Here is a 19,067-nt window from a genome sequence, read left to right as displayed (position 1 = left end):
TGGGAAATGACAAAAGGCTGGAGAGCGCCTTTTTCGAAAGTTCGTATTTGGTAACACTGTTTGATAAATGCCTGTTGAGATTTCTCAGAGCTTAGGCTAGAATTATGAATTTAAGCAATGGTTAATTAATGTTTATTAAATTTCAATCTCCTTTAATCTGAAACCATTGCTTAAATTCGCTGAATAGGGGAATACCCCTTACTACTTGTAGCGGTACCAGACATTTGCGCTAGGGTAACCACTGTCGAAAACACCCGAATTCTGTGGGGTCACACTGAACTCGACCGCCTTGCTTAGCTGCACGTGTGCGTGCGTAAATAATAGTTTTATTGTTATTTTACTCTCGAAAATGACCCAGGCGGAGATCGTGAAATGTCTGCGGGAGGAGTATGAAATCGAACACAACAAGGATCAGAAGCCGGAGAAGGAGGACCTGCCCGCCATCACCAAAAAGTTCTATCAGCGAGTCTTGGAACTGCTGACCATTCACAAAGTGCCCTACTCCAAACAAGAAGGTGAAACCATTAATGAAAAGCCTTAAATCTTTAACTTTATCGTATTTCCTACAGATGAGGAGACCTACGAAGAGTACCTGCTGTCGGACACGGAGGAATCGGGAAACAAGAAAAAGAAACAACAGGGAAAACTGAAAAACCAAGACTCCGACGACGAGGATGTAGAGGCACGCATTGCCTCCATCAAGAACAAGCTGCGCCAGAAAAAGGGACCCACAACGGAGCGACAGCAGAAGCGACGCGAATCTAAAAAGCTTAAACGCAGCAAGGGCGTCCAGAAACTGCTCCTCTCCTCGGCCAAAAACCTCAAAAACGAGAACGTCAAGCACCAGAAACTGAAGAATGGCGTGGTGAAATCAGAACAGGAGACGGAGGACAGCAAGGAACAGATCCAGCCGGTCAAGGTGCAACCGGTTTACAACCAGGAGGCCAAGATCGTCTACTCCAAGGTGGACTTTGCCGCCAATCCTGGAGGCAAAGCCAAGAAGTCTCACCAAAACCCCAAGGAGATTCTGAAGAAGCTGCGCGACACCAAGAAGCACCTAACCGAACTGCGCGAACAGGGCGAAACGGACAAGGCGGCGGAGATCCAGACGGACATCGCCTGGCGCAACGCATTCGACAAGGTCGAGGGCAAGAAGGTCAAGGACGACACCAAGCTGCTGCAAAAGGCCATCAAGAAGCGGCGCGTGGAGAAGAAGAAGTCCAAGACCAAGTGGACTGAACGCAAGCAGAAGGTGGAGCACGACAAGGAAAAGAGGCAAAAGAAGCGACAGGAGAACCTGGAGAAGCGCAGCAAGGACAAGAAGAACCGGAAACTAAAGACGGCCAGCAAGAGGGGTCGCATCATACCCGGCTATTAACTATGCTTACTATAGCCCTTAAGTGTAAAGTAGTGTAAATGTATGCCACGTTGAAATTCAACTCAGAATGCTTTAGAAAAAAAGTGATCTTTCTGAAATTTACGTTTTTATACTTTCGTGTTAGAAATTTACTTTTCCGGCCTCGACACAGTCAAAATTCCAGTAGACAGCTAAATTCCCAGTTCCAAGCCACACTATTTGGCTCCTCGTTTTTGTCCACTTTGTGTCACTTTGTGTTCCACTGTGCGTTGCGCGGCTTCACCAAAGATTGGCAAGAAGAAGAACGGCGAACAGCTGAGACCGATAACAACAATCGATTGATATCGTAATCGTTTAGTTGGATTGCTGCGATTTTTCCAGATTTTCCGAGTACTTACAAGAGACAAAAAGTGGATCAGATAATGCTGGAGACCCTAGAAATTTGTGGATCTTTTAATACAGTATAGTGACCGATTTGGCAAGAAGAAGCAGAGCGAGTGGGGCAGCCAAAACAACGAGAATCACACGCACGCACACAGCCACAAAAATTACGTGCAGAGCGCAATCTATTCCCCCCATTTTCCACCGAAAATACAGCAAGGCAGGCGGAAAATCATCCAAATTGCGACGCACTTTGGCGAGCGACGGATAACCAACAAGTGGATATAGAAAAGCAATCCCTGCAAAGCGAGGCATCCCCAGCAGAAGTCACAACAATAACTTTGCAGATCAGCAGAGCAAGAAGAAGAAGCGGCCGCCAGCTGAGTAGCAAATCGGTGCAAAGCAGGGGCGCAGGGGAATCCGAGTCCAGGAGCAACTGCAGCGGGCGCGGAGGAAGCGGTAGACGGAACAGAGGCACAGAGGCGGCGGGCAGCAGCCACCATGAGCATGGTGCGGCGGATTATCCTGCTGGGCCCCAAATACAGTGTGTGGGCAAAGGGTAAGTGCTGTGCCGTCTTGTTGTTGTGCTGCCAATCGCATACGTAACTGCGTCATTAGCCGTGAATCGACAACAACTGGCAATGGCAACTAAAAAACAGCCTGCAGTTTACCAATCTGCATCGTAATCCCAACGCTCCCCCCGCCATTTGGCTTATCAGAATTTTCTAGCTTCGGTGCTCGCTGACACTTGTCTAGTGTCAAACAACCAAAACACTGAATGAAGGTCGTCTTCTTTTGATACCAAAAAGCTGCTGCTCGCGGTCAACGGGCCACAGTGGCGTCGCTGAAAAGGGGTTTCACCCAACTGATTTTACATTCACGCACTCACACGCATCTGATTGGAGGCCACCCCCCTTGCCGTTTCCAATCAGACAAGCGTGGCTCTTGGACCAACTGAACTTGAATTGTTTTATAAGGCCCGAATGGCCAGTTAGCGCAATTACTGCTATTGCCGCTCTGACGCAATGATTTTTTGTTTTATCATTACATGTCTGCAGTGGAGCAATTTCTTACACTTTTTTAATGGCCCACAGTTGGTTATTATATTTGCTGGCCTGCAAGTTAGGAAAGCGAGAGCCGGAAGTTTACCCAACACATTTCACTGAAAAAAACTAGCCGAGATTGTTTTCTACTGTCAAATTCACAGCACCTGTGAATTCCGAGATTAGCCATTATCAATTCCCTGCTTGATTGGCACTACTGCGAAAAAAAGGTGCGAGTCATCTGCGATATCGGAAGATGCTAATTGCCCTTGGCCTCCACTTGTTAGTTTGTTTTTGTGGGCCAATCTAGAGACTCTGTTCCCCGGATTCCCTTTGTTGTTATCAATTGCCTGTGCTTCGGAAAGCATTAACCCCACACATGGGGTCGATGCTTCCATTTTGTCTGCTTTGTGCACGAGACACAATTTAAATCTTTAGAATCCATGCACAGTGGCTAAAGGTCTCAGATGACTTCCAATTTTTATTTAAATTTGTATGCCATTAAAAACAGTTTCCAATACTTATACATGTACTTTCCATATCCAGGAAGCGGAGCTGGTCAAACACATGGCTCGGCAAGATGCGTTATCCTAAGCGCAGGTTCTGCGGAGAACAGCGACTGTGGCGTACGACGCTTTCACCTGGCAACGCGGAACTGCGCGAGGAATCGACTGATGAGACTGGAGCCCGCGATGGCAATACCGGCGTATATTGATGTAACTAACGCACACTCAAGAACGCCAGAGGACTCCAGCGAGAGTGGGAGCGGCAGCGAAGGGGGAGCCAGTGCGTCGGGAGGTAGTGGAGCGAAGAGCCCCGGCGGTGCGGCTGGGTCTGGAGCAAGTTCGACCAGTGGTGCCGATCCGCCAGGCGGTGGCAGTGACAAGTTCCTCTCGTGCCCAAAGTGCGGCAGCGCCTGCACCCAGGTTGAGACCTTTGTCAGCTCGACGCGGTTCGTTAAGTGCGCCAAGTGCAACTACTTCTTCGTGGTGCTCTCGGAGGTGGAGACTAAGCAGCGCACCAAGGACGAGCCCAAAAACCAGCGCAAGCCGCCACCTCCGCCACAGAAAATCATGGAGTATCTGGACAAACACGTGGTGGGCCAAGATTTTGCCAAAAAGGTGCTGGCGGTGGCCGTCTACAATCATTATAAGCGCATCCATCACAATCTGCCGCAACTGCAAAACCAGGGAGCGGGTGCCAGCAATGGAGCCGGTGGCGGCCTAGATGGTATTCCTCGGCCCGATCTTCTACACATCACCGGTATTGGTCACACGCTGAACAGCTCCCCGGGCAACGAACTGCCACCAAAGTCGCCGACTCAAATGGGCATGGGCGGAGGAATGGGAGGACCTGGACTTGGAGCAGGACTAACCGGCGCATCATCTAGCAATGCGCGTGGAGGTGGCGACAACCGGTCCGGATCAGAAATACTTGACCGCCAGTCCACCGATGTCAAACTGGAGAAGAGTAACATTATCATGTTGGGCCCCACGGGATCCGGTAAGACGCTGATCGCCCAGACGATCGCCAAGTGCCTGGATGTGCCCTTCGCCATTTGCGACTGCACCACGTTAACACAGGCGGGCTATGTGGGCGAGGACATCGAAAGCGTAATTTCAAAGCTTCTGCAAGATGCCAACTACAATGTAGAGCGCGCACAGACGGGCATTGTTTTCCTCGACGAGGTGGACAAAATCGGTGCCGTCCCCGGAATCCATCAGCTTCGTGACGTTGGCGGCGAGGGCGTCCAGCAAGGCATGCTGAAAATGCTCGAAGGCACAGTGGTCAACGTGCCGGAGCGTAACTCCCCGCGAAAGCTGCGTGGCGAAACGGTCCAGGTGGACACCACAAATATCCTTTTCGTGGCCTCTGGTGCCTACACAGGACTGGACAGGCTTATCGCACGTCGTCTCAACGAAAAGGTAAGTTAGCGATAGTTACTCAGACTTCGCTTACTAATTGCATCTTAATGCTTCAAGTATTTGGGTTTCGGCATGCCATCGACCAGCGGATCTGGCCGTCGTGCAGCTCAATCAGCCGCCAGTCCCATGGACAACGACCAGGAAGAGCGTGATAAATGCCTGACCAAAGTGCAGGCCCGTGATCTCGTTGAGTTCGGCATGATACCGGTAAGTAATCGGAGGTTCAAATATAACTCCGTAGACATACATTGTAACTATTAACATAATTATAAGCTAGCAGATTTTATTATATTAGTTACTCATTTTGATTATTTTAAAACCCAAATTGTTGTGCAGGAATTCGTTGGACGTTTCCCGGTTATCGTTCCCTTCCACAGTTTGAACGTTAGCATGCTGGTGCGCATCCTAACCGAGCCGCGAAACGCTCTAGTGCCGCAATATAAGGCACTGTTGGGTCTTGATGAGGTGGACCTTACGTTCACCGAGGATGCTGTGAAGTCGATAGCCCAGCTTGCAATGGAAAGGCACACTGGAGCTCGTGGACTGCGCTCTATAATGGTAAGATATTGAATTTGTGAGACACATATGGCATATACCTAAAACATGTTTATAATCCCATCCAGGAACAACTGCTGCTGGATCCCATGTTCATAGTGCCTGGTTCAGACATTCGGGGTGTTCACATAACCGCCGACTATGTTAAAGGCAGCGCCACCCCCGAGTACAGCCGCGATGCAGACGCCGCGGCATCTGGGACTGTTGCCACGGATTCCGATACCACAACCGATAATGATAAGAACTTTGAGAATAGTGAGAAAGTACGACTAAAACAGTAAATCAAACAGAGATACCCACATCCAAAGCCAACCAAAACAGAAATCGAGACAACACTTGAACAAAAGAGAAAACTTTCAATTCGCAACGCTTTCCGAATTGCTTGTTCTTTGCAAACTCTTTTGTCTTCTATCCACTACTGTTCAGCTTGTTAAACTCGTCCAGCTGCTTAATTTCGAATCGTCAGCGCTAATTTCTCGCATAAACACAATTTAATGTTGAACCCTTATGATACTTTCATTTGCCCACTCTAACATGTATATTTTTTAGTCTGGTTTGAATGGTAAATTGATTGGTGCGTCGTAGATCCCTACCTCGAACCTATCACTCTGTAAAATATGAACCGCTGAGGAGTGTATACATTTATAAAGAATGTCCTCAATCCCCAAATGCATCTGTGATTCATAAACGACGAGCAGCGCAGTCTTTTGAGCCCGAAGCAATTGTAAGTGGAACAACAAATCCTAAAGGGATATTTAAATAAATGCCACAGTTTCTTAAACATTATATTACACAAATATCGGAAATCTGCAATGTTGGCAATGATGTGGTCCATTGGCGCTAGGAACCTCTTTTGCATATAACAATTATATATACAAACGTAAACGTATATTTAGGCAAATTTTTGCATAGTCTAAATTGAGTTTCTAAATGAGTTCTTGTAGCGTTGTAAAGATGACAAGCGAGAAGCACGTTCTACCTTTAACTAATTTAAGTTGAAAAAAACATTTTTAAAACAAAAAACAAATAAAAAAAAATGAAAAAATTTAAAGCTGGATGCTAATTTTCTTGAGAAATCGATATGCTTTTTGTACGCCAAGGGTTACTAATGTAAATAACATGGCAAATTTAAATTTTTAGTTTTCGTTCATTTTATTTTATTCATCATTCAAATTCAACTAAGTCTGCAGAACTCATAATAAATAATTTGAATTTATTGCACATAATGGACTAATGGTAGTTCCTTCTTTTTGTTTGTTTTTACGTTTCCTTTTCATCTCGTAGTATATAAATTTGTATAAAAATTTGTAAGTTAATAAATATCTTTTGGCGACCCTTAATCGTTTTCCTCGGATATGAGCAGTTCGTATTCCTGTGCCGCAAACCGATCCCAATCGGAGGTCTGCGAAATAGATAATAACATAATTAATAATTATATTAATTAATTATTCTAAGTACCACTTACATATTCGTCACGCTGTGAGGCAAACGGATCTCGTTGTTCGTGATCTAGATACTTCTCCAGATTGAAGAAGGTATCGAAGAAGACGTGCGTCATTTTGCATCGTTTCAAATCGCCCAGCGTGATACAGTCCCGATTTGCTGGCTTGATCATATCTAGCATCTAATATAAAAAAATTAGATTATCTTCCTTCAATCGGAATTGAATATCCGATCCTCACCTGGCACAGGCAGTCCTCGAAAGGCAGGCACTCAATGCCGATTCCCTCCATCCTTTGCTGCTGCTCCTCGTAGAAGTATTCCAGTTCGTACATGGACAGCACTCCATCTCCGTCGACGTCCATACATCTAAACCAGTACTCGATGGCCGTCGGCGTCCGTTTGTCCTCCTCCGAGAGGATGAACCACACAAAGTCCGTGTAGGACATCTTGGCTTCATCTTCCGGCGCCTTTTTGTTATCGCTGCGCGTTACACATCCCGAGAAGATTCGCTCCACGATGCGCGATGACAGGGCATGATCGCTGTGCTTGGCCAGATCCTCCTGGTTGATCAGCAGGTCGTGGTCCTTGTCCAGTTCCCAAAACTTGCAGTAAATCACGTAGAAGTGCTCGTAGCTAAAGAAGGCCATTATCTGATTGATGTCCTCTTCTTCCTCCAGCAGACTGATCATCTGTGGGCGGGTTTCCAAATGTACATTATGTATTTCACAACAACATTGTTATATTTATATTTTTCAGATATATCATTGATATACTTTTCTCACCTCCAGCAGATCGGATCGTTTTAGTTCGGCTATTGTGATCTTGCCGCTCCAACTGCGGTTTACCGAATAGAAAATGCGCGCGATGACTGTGTGCACGTATCTGGAATGGAACTCGGTGGCTTCCTTGAGAAAGGCCAGGCCGGGGTGTGTGTCGACCACATCCTGCACCATGGGCACCAGGTCCTCGGGCACGATGTACGAACGGAATCTCTGGCCACGCGACAGAATGTACACGAATCTCGAGGCCGCCTCATGGCAATAAACATTCATTCTGCAATTTAAACGGGGTTTCATTTAAATATATGTGCATATATACTAAAAGGTAAGGTATAGAAGGATTTACAAAATACAATATAGGCAATAAAAACGATATACGAGTGAGTAGAGTTTCGTTACTTTTTCGCCACTAACTAATAATAAGATATTTCGATTTTTTAAGCTTCTCATTACCATTCACCATTACATTTCAAAACAAAGAAATAATTAAAACATTCTTAAATTTTGTACAAAACATGTTTATGATGTGTGAGTCAAATGTGTATTAAGCCATTTATCTTCTTTATATGTAATATTACATCTGGCTTATAAAATATGTGAACGAGCGCACATTCCAACGCCCACGAATGAATTTGTGTCTTATATTTATTTTGAGTTGTAATATCAAGGTAAAATATTTGTAAATAGTAAAAGAATCAAATTAAAACCAAAATTCGGATGAAAAGATTTTTATGTTCCTTTTTTACAACTGGAATATCTGGTGTTTTTGGATTGTTAAAATTGAATAGATAAACCAGCATGTTTAGCAATGTTTATTCAAATGTTTGTAAATATTACTATTAAAGAATCACATTAAAGTTTGAACCAAAATCAAAATCATATGAGTAGAACTGGTATGATATGTCACGATATGACGCTTGCAATATTGAAGGACCTTTGTGGATCTAGGGATGACTTACTGTTTCCAGAACTCGACGAACCGCTGACGCTCGACGAGACCCGTGCTGGCCGATTGGCAGAAGACCATCACCGGCATGCGCCAGTAGAAAGGCAGGCCGCAAATCTTGAGGATGCGCGGCAGCTCGTCCTTGGTCACCTGGTTGTTGGGAAAGCTGTCGAAGGCGGAGAGAATGCCGCGCACCACGCGCTCCATGGCGATGTTGGGCTGGGGCTTGCCGTGTGGAAAGTAGAATCTGTCGGATAATAGATGGTGTAATGCACGCAGTGGAATCCAAAACAATGGATCCGCTCACCTCGGTATGTAGACGCTTTTTGTGGAGCGGATCTCCTTCTGCAGCAGATTCTGCTCCTGGGGCGGCGGGGGCGGTGTGGCATGTAGCTTGACCTGCCGACGAATATGAATGCGAAAATGAATTTCACTCACTAATTGTTTACATTCCCTTGTTTTGGCTGCCAAAGCGCAACTCAATAAAATGTGCAATTTATTCTCGAATATTTGGCTTTGTTTACGTTTATGCGGAAATTTTTTCTCACTCTCGCCCCAAAAGCCGCAGACTGCCACGCCCATATCGACGTAGATTCGCCCTTTACCTTTGAATTTATTATTAAATGTTTGCCATTCAAATAAACATCAACAAATCGTTGTCTAATTTAAGCGGTGAGTGTAGGCGCAAGAGTAAATACTTTTTGTTTAAATTACCTCGCGGCTATTTGGTAAATAATGGAAACATATTTGCTACGTGGGATTTTTATGTTTGCGATTTTTCGTGGAATAAATGCATTGAATTCCATATCGTGGCAGCAAAAAACCAGGAGAATCAAATTATCGTGAGCTATAGTGTTTTATTTCATTTTATGTGGGCAGTAAAGAAAACACGAACAATTTGTTGAGCTATGCTGATTAAAACAGATTTAACTTTTAAATTCAGTTCAACTAAATCTATTGTTTTTCTATGTTTTTCACATCAACATGAAATGACTTTATTTGGCTTTTATTCGTGTGAGGACTATTTATTCATCGAATATAATTCATGCCCAGGCCATTCATGATTTTAAAACTGTCAACGGCGACATAAATATTAATCTCCTCACTCGACCACGTCGAGAAGCCTCTGCGATCGAGAAAACAATTCATTGGCATGTGCGCATATTACGTATACGCCCGGTTACACATCGTTTATAGTCAAATATTACGCATACGCACTGTTGCCCAATTTGTAGACAAAGAGCAAAGAGACGAAAAAGCACCAGCAGATCGAACTTCTGTCTGCCGCCTGCTTAAAACTCAATTGCAAATAGTTGTTTTTGTATTCTCACAGGATTATTGCTATTTTTACCCGATTTTTTTGCTTTGATCAGACGCTTGGCAAGAAGTGGGGAATTTCACAGGCAATCGTAGTAAAGCAAAGTTCAATTGAGCTGGAGAGATTTTTGGCTTGGTAAGCCATTCATAGAAAAAACAACCGAATATGCCGCGCCCGCCCGCACATGTAATTAAGCAATTAAACAATTCGGAAACAAAAACCCCCGACCAAAGCAACAATCAGCACCAAAGGCTGAAAGGCTGAAAAAAGCAAAGCGAATTGCACTTCGAAGTGCTCAAAAGTGATGATGATCGTGTGCTGCTGGGGTTGTATTGATTTCGGTTTGGTTGTTGTTTAGTTTATTTTTGTTGCTTTGCTTATGCACGATTGTGCTGATCGCAAATGCTTGATTTGATTGTTTATATACGAAAATATGCACACAACACTGGGCAAGCGGGACCACTATGAATACCTAACAAACCCAGCGGAGCAGATGAGTAGTCAACAGGTTCTTGGACGTCTGAGAAAATGTTAAATAAATTAAAACAGGAATGCTATTGGGATAGCACACAGTCTGAACACGATTGTCACCCTAAACTTGTTTGATTTTATAATGGTATAATGGATGACTTGAGGTTTCTAAATCTTTCTGATTAATTATGATTTTGTTCTATTATGATGCAGTTATTTTATGTAAGTTAAATATCCTTAAGACTGGTTTATATGGTAATTAAACACTAAACATTTGTGTATGAAAATTGAGAAAATTTAAGCCTTTCATTGAAATAAATTAAAACTCTTTAAGCTAGATAAGCTTTAGATAAGATTCCTTCATTTTCGGTTGTTCATATTATTTGACTGTCTGCAAAATTAAACCCCTCTAGATCAGAGGGACCTCTTTCACTCGGCGCTCCTATGGCCGAAACGCCGATCTTCGCCAGCCACTTGGCAAACGTTTCCCGCATGGCGTCTTGGGGTAACCTTAAATCAATCAATGATGCACTGCGCTCGCACCGATAAGAGCAGCCCACAAAAAGTCGAACGAAAACAAATGGGCGATTGCAATTGGTTCGATTTCATTTGCACATTGTCTTCTGGCATTTTCAACTATTAGATAACACCACGAGCACTTCGGCCGCAGAAAATGCAGATTTCTGCCCAGTTTTTCATAACTCACCTTCATGAGACTCTTGGGCGGAGGATCCGTCTGGGGCCGTTTGATGTTGAGGAAGGCGTGCCGCACATCCGGACACTTCTCGAACATGAGCACGCGCTCGGCCACGGAGCCACGGGTGAGGAGATTCACTGGAAGTAGAGACCGATATCTGGATAGCTAGCGCACTACTATATATGGGATTCATTTCGAGGGTATTACTTTTGTCCTGGCCATTGGCGAGCGCCGCCCGCGCCCCGCTGGTCGGTTTGACTTTATTCAACGTTGGCATCGTTGTGCTGGCCGCTGTTGCTGGCGTTGCATCCATCGAAGTTGCTGTTGCTGCTGATGTTGCCGATGTTGCCGCTGCTGCCGCTGTCGCTGCCGCCATGTTGCCGGCGTTATCAGTGGCGATGCGACTTGTTGATTTGCGTGCGTTGGCTACTGTGGCCACCGCTGTGGGCTTTTCTTTGGTTGCCGGCTTCGAATCGGCACTAGTTTCTTTGGTTTTGCTCGACTTGCGACTGCCGGTGGCCGCTGGCTCGCCGCCCTTATCACTCACTGCCGTGCTGTTGGCAATTCTCGCAGCCGATGGCCCATCGACGACATCGAGGCTAACAGCAGCCGATCCGGTCCTGGTGCTTCCGCTGCTGTTGGCCTTGCTCTGTTTTTTGGTGGGTTGCTCCGAGGCTGTTAACTTGTTACTGCTGGCCGAGTTGCCGATGTGGTTGCTGTTGATGCTGCTGCTGCTGTTGGCCTTGCTGTTCTGGCGCTTTTTGCCCACTGTGGCCGCCACGTCCTTCTGCTGCTGAATAAGCTCGCTGATCTTCAGCAGATTCTGGGTTTGCTGCGAGGAGAGGTTGTTCACGTCCAGGTCTAAACTGATGTCGTAGTTGAGATTGACATCGGGCAAGGGCTTGCTGACGGTAACGGCGGCCACTTTTTTGGGAGATTGCAGTGCCTGATCTGGCACGGGACTGAAGCTGGAGACCGCTGCCTTTTTCACCTTGCCATTGGCTGTTGTTATGTCGGACTTCTTCAGGGTGTTGCTCTTGCCGCGCTGCTCTTTGTCCTTGTTGACGAAGCTGGTGACCATTTTCTGGAGTCCCTCGGCGTCGGCGGTGGGCGAGGCCACGTCCGCAAGGTCGCCGGAGGCTGCGGCGCTTGTGTACATCGTCAGGAGTTCCGTCGGTGGTATGCCCTGGCTCTTCCACGTGTGATAGATGGCGTCGGCATGATCGTTGATCTTCTTGGTCAACTCGGCTATTTCCGCATTCGAATCGCTGCTGGCTGGAGTGCTGTTCGTCGCTCCCTGCGCTTTGGACACCTTGGAACTGACTCCAGAGCCCGCTGGCTTACGTGTCGTGGTGGTGGTTTTGATGGCACTCGTGACCGCCACCGAACTGATCATGTTGGTCCCCGTGCCGCTGCTAAGCTTCTTGGTCTTGGTGGTCGTTGTTGTGGTGGTGGTGCTCGAATTGGCTTGCATTTTGCTTCAGTATCTTGGAAAATGTGTATTCTTCTTCTTCACTGTTTGGGTATTCACATTTTCACTGCTCACATTTTCATTTAAAAAATTTATTGAAATCGAAATTGGGTTTTTATTGAATTTGCCCGGCTTTGTTGCGTCTTTTGGCACTGCGAGATTCACATGCGTTTCATTCACTTTTCACATTTTCAGCGTTTTCAACGTTTTCTCCGTAGACTGCGTATGGCAAAATCTATTTATATAAAGGAAAATACCAAAATTTCCTATTTCGTTTATTTCAGACGCCGATCCCGAAAGATTCGAAACACAGACGCACCGCACGAAAGAAAATATACGGATACGGATTCGGACCAAGCATCGCATCGGATCGGCATAGGAATATCGAGCAGATACGTAAGACGCGTACACGGCGGGCACAGTGGTCGCAGACCCATTGAAAACCAGGTTCCAAAAATAGACATTCAACTGCCAGAAGCAATTATCATATCGGGGGTTTAATTAATGGCCCACACCTTTGGCGCCAAAAACGTGAACAATTATTGTGTCACGTTGAATCATCTCGACATTCCATCTGGTTATGCTTGTGCAAAAACAAACAATTAATCAATTGATTTAATTGAATCATTTTTTACGGGTCAAAAATAAGTGGGATCCCACTGTGCATGCGTAAGAAATAGACAAGAGCGGTCAAAATTTTAGCACCAAGTGATCTTATAAAAGTTTTCACTAAGTAATCGGATGTTTAATAAAACAAAATATGAAGTTTTGAAATAAGTGCAAAATCTGCGATTATTAGAAAACCATTTTAATATTATCTAAGCCAACTAATAAATTTTAAATAAAATAAATTTAATAAAATAAAAAATTTTATTTATTTAAAAAACGTTTAAAAAAAGTTTCGTTTGGATAACTCTTAATTACAAAATGTCTCATTGAGAATTAGCGTCATAAAAGTTATTTTGTTGACTTGGAATACACATTGACGTACGAAACTGACCTACAAATTTACTTATATTGAGTCAGTTTTTTTTTTACAAAAACTCTGATAAGTCGTTTCGTTTTCAATTTTAGTCACTGTCATATGAGGTGCATAATAAAACGCAGAAACATTGTGCAAAACAAAGTTTCTAAATAGATCTGCAATGAGGAAAGGCGTTTGCAAATCCATTTAGCGATGCTATTGTCTTGACCTCAGCTGTTGGTTGTACTATTTCGCCGTTTTTACGTGGGGTTCCAATGGGATAGGAACGGGAATGGGTTGGGGTTGGGAACGGGGACGAGATGAAACCGGGAGCTGCGTTGCGTTTGCGACTGCGGCTGCTGCTTCTTCAACTTTGTACTATTTATTCGAAAATAAATTTCGAAGTAGTTGCCGCTCACAGACACACGTGCACGCACACTGGCCCAATGCACTTTACATACACTTTACGAGCCAGAGTGCACTTGTGTGTGTATGTGTGTGGCTGGTGGGGTGTATGGTGGTGCATGACGTACATATAGTTTGATATTTGTCTGCCTTTATTAATGATTGCATTTGGGCCCGGAGGGCGCGTGCTGAGAACAACGGCGACACCGAGAGATTCCGTCATTAATTAATTAACCAAGCCGAACCGAAAGCGAAACCGACCAGAGGTTAATCGAAATTTTCGCGGCACGACATTTTTGCCGTGCGCTCTTCTTTTGGCGAAATGCGCGAAATATTAACAAACGGGGGAAAACACACGAGGCAGCGGGATATTTTGGAAAACTCTGGCAAGCTTCCGCTTGGCGAGTCTAAAATTAACAGCAAACAGAACCGAAAACAGAGCAGAATAGAACACAGAATCCACAGATCTGAAAATCCGAGTCCGAAATCGGAAAACCGTCGTATATCCGAGCGACTAGCGGTGCAGGCGATGCTGCTAAGGTCCGTGTTGTTACTGTAAATCTTCGGCCGCTGAAAATAACATCAGCCTCCGTTCTGCGAGCGATCGGTCGGTCCGCAGAGACGACGAGCCAACGGAGCGGATGAGCGAGAGTGCTACGCGGTGATCTCAGCTGTTGCTGCTGCTGCGGCTGCTGCTGCTCCTACTGCCGCTGCAACTACGCTAATGACACCAGCAGCCCCCAAGAACGAGCGCTCCCACACACGAGCGACCTGCGATCGAATCAGAGCTGAGCCGATCGACGGAAAAAGACGCTGACTAATCGGCTGGGAAATCCGCCAGATCGGATTAAGCTCATTTCGAAGGGAGCGGCAATACTGGACCGCAGGGTTCAAGGTTTTGGGTGTAAAAATACAATTTTCCCTTAATTTAACGTTATATGTGGAATATAATTTGCTTGGGAAAAAGGCATTATATAATATATACACCAATGGTTTTTTTGTTGGAAGAGATATTTATATCATAGAGAAAGCTATTTTAAAAATTTTTTAAGTAATTAGTAAAATTTTACTATTCTAAAAAATAATTAAATAAACAAAAAAATATAACGAACAATGTCTATAATTGTTATATTACATTCAGTTTTAATTAAAAGCTATAAAAGAGCTAAAAGTACAGCTCAGCAGCAGTGAGAGAGTAGGAGAGCGGCGCCCGAAAAGATCCATTACTTTGGCGTTCTTTGAGCAGCCGCTCCATCATCCTCTCGCTCTCTCTCTCTGCGCTCTCACCTACCCCCACACGACGGCGCAGCGGCAGCGACGTCGGCAGAACACTTGCCGCCGTTTACCCACTCACACGCACACTCACACACGCGTCACTCACACTGGCGAGCGCGAATCCATTGTCGAACATAAAAATACAAAAATCAAATCATAGGTGTTTGTTAATTATACACTGTGCCCTGGAGCCAGGGTGTCACGGTTCGTTTGAGAAGTTTGGACATGTCACGTAAATACCAGGTATTATAATAAAACGCTATTATTTGAATATAATAATAATATTATATTATAAGCATATTATATTATACTTACTTATACTTTACTTACTTATTAAATTCGTGAAATATACAGAGCATACTTTCAGGTACATACACCCCGAACTCAAATCTTTATCGTTATCAATACACGATCAACATAAATGTATTATTGTCGTATTAAATATTACAGAGAAGGGCATTCAAAGTGCCGGGTAAGTTTGGTTCTGCCTCTCTAGTTTCAAATTTGCCCGCCTCATTGAGCAGGAAAACAACAAATTCCCCAACAATAACAACGTCTACGGATCGCAGCGTTTATCTCGCTTATTTGCTAATGCTAAATGATCGTCTTCTTCCCCGCCTTCGGCGGCCTTCTTCCACTTCACATCGCAATGTTTGTTGCAAGTTGGCTTGTCCATATGTCTCTGTTGTTGCTATACCCATTTCGTTACTTGGCTTTTATGTTTGGGCCATCTAGCAGGTGGGCGGGGGACTTTTGTTGTTTAGCGAAACCCGAAAATGCCGAATAAATTGAAATGCGATTCATGGTTTATACCCAGATTATTTGTATATATGCATACACAGAACTGTAGGTAAATACGTAAGTATGGGAACCGCAAGTGCGGCTAACGATGACGCCAATATAATGATCATGATGATCAAATTGATGGTAATGATAATGGCGATATGAGCGCAGCTTCCGGTTTTGCGCCTCGGTATTTTTGTTAGTTTTTTGCGCTGGCTAACTTTATATGAATATTTATTACCTGCGCTTTTTTTGTATTGTTTTGCGGTGTGTAATTGATTTAAACCGAAAGATCTGCCGACATGTGTCGACTGTCACACCAGCTGACAGTTATTTCGGTTTAGTTCCATATTTGGGTTGGGCGCAAAGCGTGGCATCCCATTTGGCCATTTGGATTAGCCTAAAACTTGACCCAATTCAAGCTGATGTGTTGAGCCATCGCACAAAGGCGAACAAAAGGCTTTTATGCCAAAGCTGGACTGACAAAATAAAATCCAAGCTGCCCACACCAAAAAGAAAAGAAACAAAACATGTTCGGAAAATTCAATGGAGGTGCGAAAAGATCAATCAGCACAAAAAATCCATAAGCGGCTTAGCGTCTGGGGTGTTCATATTCTTAATTTAAATAGATTATTTTACTACTTCCAAAAGCTGGCATTCTTTTTAAGATAATCCAAGATTAGCAGAGCCCTCAAGATGTGCGTTCATCGGCGCACACACTGCGTATACTTGATTGCGCATACGCACTGGTGTCGCAGGCGAACGATACTGATATTTCTTCTGCTACGATATGTTTTCATAATATTCTTCAAATTTGTCTAGGCATTGACACATTAAATCGCTGACTTTCGCCATTGCTTTCTGCACAATCTGGAGACTCAAGAATAATACTCGGCCAGAACCCCCAGTGGAAACCCTTGAAATGCCTTTAACTATTGACATTGGCCCATTGCGATGTGCGCTTGCTTTCGTTATGGATATTATGATTATAAGCCAAAAGCTGTCGACACTTTCCTCTGCACATTGCAGACATATTTTTAGGCTGGCCTAATTGAATTTCAAGAGCAGGGGTTACACGAGCACCGCGAAAACTATAAAAGCCATGCGGCAGAATGCAGACATTGCAGGTTTCCAACGACCAATCGCCGCGACTAGTCCGCCCCAGTGAAATATTCAGAATCCAGGAACCCTTTATGTAAAAAGTGTTAGAAATATTGTTAGTGAATTTGCAGCTTTTTATGTAGACAGTGTGATATAGGCGGGATATAGTGACGCAGCCAGTAACCAAAACACAATGGAGAGGTACGATCGGTGGATCCACTGGATGTTCTGGTTAGCAATTTAACATTTGCTTCGGTGTTGCAGCTTTGCAGTAGCAGCCGCGCAACTGGGGCCACACTTTGCCCCCCTGTCCAATGGATCGGTGGTGGACAAGGTCACGCCCGACATGGCCCACCTGATCAGCCCGTACTGGAACCAGTTCCCCGCCATGGACCCCATTTGGGCCAAGATCCTGACCGCCTACATGATCATGATCGGCATGATTTCCTGGTGCGGAAATGGCGTGGTGATCTACATATTCGCCACCACCAAATCACTGCGCACGCCCGCTAACCTGCTGGTCATCAACCTGGCCATCTCCGACTTTGGCATCATGATCACAAACACGCCCATGATGGGCATAAATCTGTATTTCGAGACCTGGGTGCTCGGACCCATGATGTGCGACATATACGCCGGACTGGGCTCGGCCTTTGGCTGCAGCTCCATCTGGTCCATGTGCATGATCTCCCTGGATCGCTACCAAGTGATCGTCAAGGGCATGGCCGGCCGGCCGATGACCATTCCGCTGGCCCTGGGCAAGATTGCCTACATCTGGTTCATGTCGAGCATTTGGTGCCTGGCGCCCGCCTTCGGCTGGAGCAGGTGAGTCCTTGAAATGGTAAACCTTCTGGGAACCCATTTTTTAAAAAATGATCAAAGCTACTATATACAAATGTTTAAAAACTTAAATTACAAACAAAAGGTTTACAAATTACAATTGTATTAATATTATTACCACCTAACATTATCCTATAAATATATATTCTTAATCTAAAAGGTATGTGCCGGAGGGTAACCTGACCTCGTGCGGTATTGACTACTTGGAACGCGACTGGAACCCACGCTCATACCTGATCTTCTACTCCATCTTCGTGTACTATATTCCGCTGTTCCTGATCTGCTACTCTTACTGGTTCATCATTGCTGTAAGTGGCGACGAGACTCGCATATCCCAGTCGCTTAACCCGATATATCCTCCCACAGGCTGTCTCCGCCCACGAGAAGGCCATGCGCGAGCAGGCCAAGAAGATGAATGTCAAGTCCCTCCGCTCCTCTGAGGATGCCGAGAAGAGCGCCGAGGGCAAGCTGGCCAAGGTGGCTCTGGTCACCATCACGCTGTGGTTCATGGCGTGGACACCATACCTGGTCATCAACTGCATGGGACTGTTCAAGTTCGAGGGCCTTACACCACTGAATACCATTTGGGGAGCTTGCTTCGCCAAATCGGCCGCCTGCTACAATCCAATTGTATACGGCATCAGGTTGGTTATGGGCTATGAAACGTATATACCTTAATATTTAACCAATTTTTTATTTTCATTCCGTATAGCCATCCGAAATATCGCCTGGCCCTCAAGGAGAAGTGTCCTTGCTGCGTCTTTGGCAAGGTCGACGATGGCAAATCGAGCGATGCCCAATCGCAGGCCACCGCCAGCGAGGCCGAGTCCAAGGCATAAATTCTTTGGCGCAACAACCAGAACAGCAACAACAACAACAAGAACATCTAACTACTTACAACAGCAACAACAACAGCAACAAAAACAACAGCAAGAACAACTGCAGCAACAGAACGAAACGCTTTCGAATAACATCAAAAACTTCAACAATAATGAAAAAATTATGCAACTTTCTTACATAACAAAAAGCAATGTAAACTCAGTTATTAAATTTCCTGCAATGTCAGTTAAGGACAAAAAAAAACTCAACAAAAAAAATAAATGCAAACGAACTAGAAAAGTTATAAATTAAAATGAGCCTTTTCAAAACATAGTATATCTAACAAAAGCAGCTTTTAGCGTGGAAAAACCCTAATGACGAACCTACAAAAGTTCGGATATCAACTTTCGGTTATCTTTCGCCTTTAAAGTTTGGAGAACCACAACAAATTTGAGTTTATTCATTCTTATATGTATAATAGTCTTCTTCAGAAG

At 44.7% G+C, this 19,067-nt stretch overlaps 4 protein-coding genes across 9 annotated transcripts; 3 read left to right on the top strand and 1 right to left on the bottom strand.

Annotated features, from left to right (window-relative positions):
* The first annotated feature begins 269 nt into the window (after nt 1-269).
* On the top strand, nt 270-1,473 carry Surf6 (Surfeit 6). The gene is made up of 2 exons (NM_079684.4): nt 270-515; nt 570-1,473. Exons 1-2 carry the CDS (start codon nt 350-352, stop codon nt 1,376-1,378), a joined length of 975 nt encoding a protein of 324 aa, NP_524408.1. The 5' UTR covers nt 270-349; the 3' UTR covers nt 1,379-1,473.
* On the top strand, nt 1,449-7,766 carry ClpX (Caseinolytic protease chaperone subunit). Of its 3 annotated transcripts, NM_001300484.1 has the most exons (7): nt 1,449-2,297; nt 3,328-4,706; nt 4,764-4,913; nt 5,043-5,264; nt 5,330-5,524; nt 5,811-5,985; nt 7,493-7,766. In NM_001300484.1, exons 1-6 carry the CDS (start codon nt 2,240-2,242, stop codon nt 5,844-5,846), a joined length of 2,040 nt encoding a protein of 679 aa, NP_001287413.1. In that variant the 5' UTR covers nt 1,449-2,239; the 3' UTR covers nt 5,847-5,985; nt 7,493-7,766. The 3 variants fall into 3 exon arrangements, with proteins under 3 accessions (NP_001287413.1, NP_732463.2, NP_650843.1); NM_169880.2 differs by lacking the exon at nt 7,493-7,766 and having other exon boundaries at nt 5,330-6,594; NM_142586.2 differs by lacking the exon at nt 7,493-7,766 and having other exon boundaries at nt 1,903-2,297; nt 5,330-6,309.
* On the bottom strand, nt 6,400-14,449 carry CG4733 (uncharacterized protein). Of its 4 annotated transcripts, none has more exons than NM_001260269.2 (9): nt 13,884-14,449; nt 11,123-12,621; nt 10,925-11,052; nt 8,737-8,828; nt 8,443-8,676; nt 7,487-7,757; nt 6,944-7,393; nt 6,727-6,885; nt 6,400-6,663 (listed from the first exon to the last, which is right to left on the bottom strand). In NM_001260269.2, the coding sequence occupies exons 2-9, from the start codon at nt 12,387-12,389 to the stop codon at nt 6,598-6,600; spliced, it is 2,667 nt and encodes an 888-aa protein (NP_001247198.1). In that variant the 5' UTR covers nt 12,390-12,621; nt 13,884-14,449; the 3' UTR covers nt 6,400-6,597. The 4 variants fall into 4 exon arrangements, with proteins under 4 accessions (NP_001247198.1, NP_001287412.1, NP_001247197.1 ...); NM_001300483.1 differs by having other exon boundaries at nt 6,944-7,375; nt 13,884-14,290; NM_001260268.1 differs by having other exon boundaries at nt 11,123-12,605; nt 13,884-14,290.
* Nucleotides 14,450-16,931: 2,482 nt separating this feature from the next.
* ninaE (neither inactivation nor afterpotential E) lies at nt 16,932-18,883 on the top strand. The gene is made up of 5 exons (NM_079683.3): nt 16,932-17,115; nt 17,179-17,739; nt 17,915-18,062; nt 18,121-18,398; nt 18,467-18,883. Exons 1-5 carry the CDS (start codon nt 17,108-17,110, stop codon nt 18,591-18,593), a joined length of 1,122 nt encoding a protein of 373 aa, NP_524407.1. The 5' UTR covers nt 16,932-17,107; the 3' UTR covers nt 18,594-18,883.
* The last annotated feature ends 184 nt before the right edge of the window (nt 18,884-19,067 follow it).

Source organism: Drosophila melanogaster, chromosome 3R (assembly GCF_000001215.4).
Source record: "Drosophila melanogaster chromosome 3R".
NCBI lineage: Eukaryota > Metazoa > Arthropoda > Insecta > Diptera > Drosophilidae > Drosophila > Drosophila melanogaster.
This window is presented reverse-complemented; position numbering and strand designations above follow the sequence as displayed.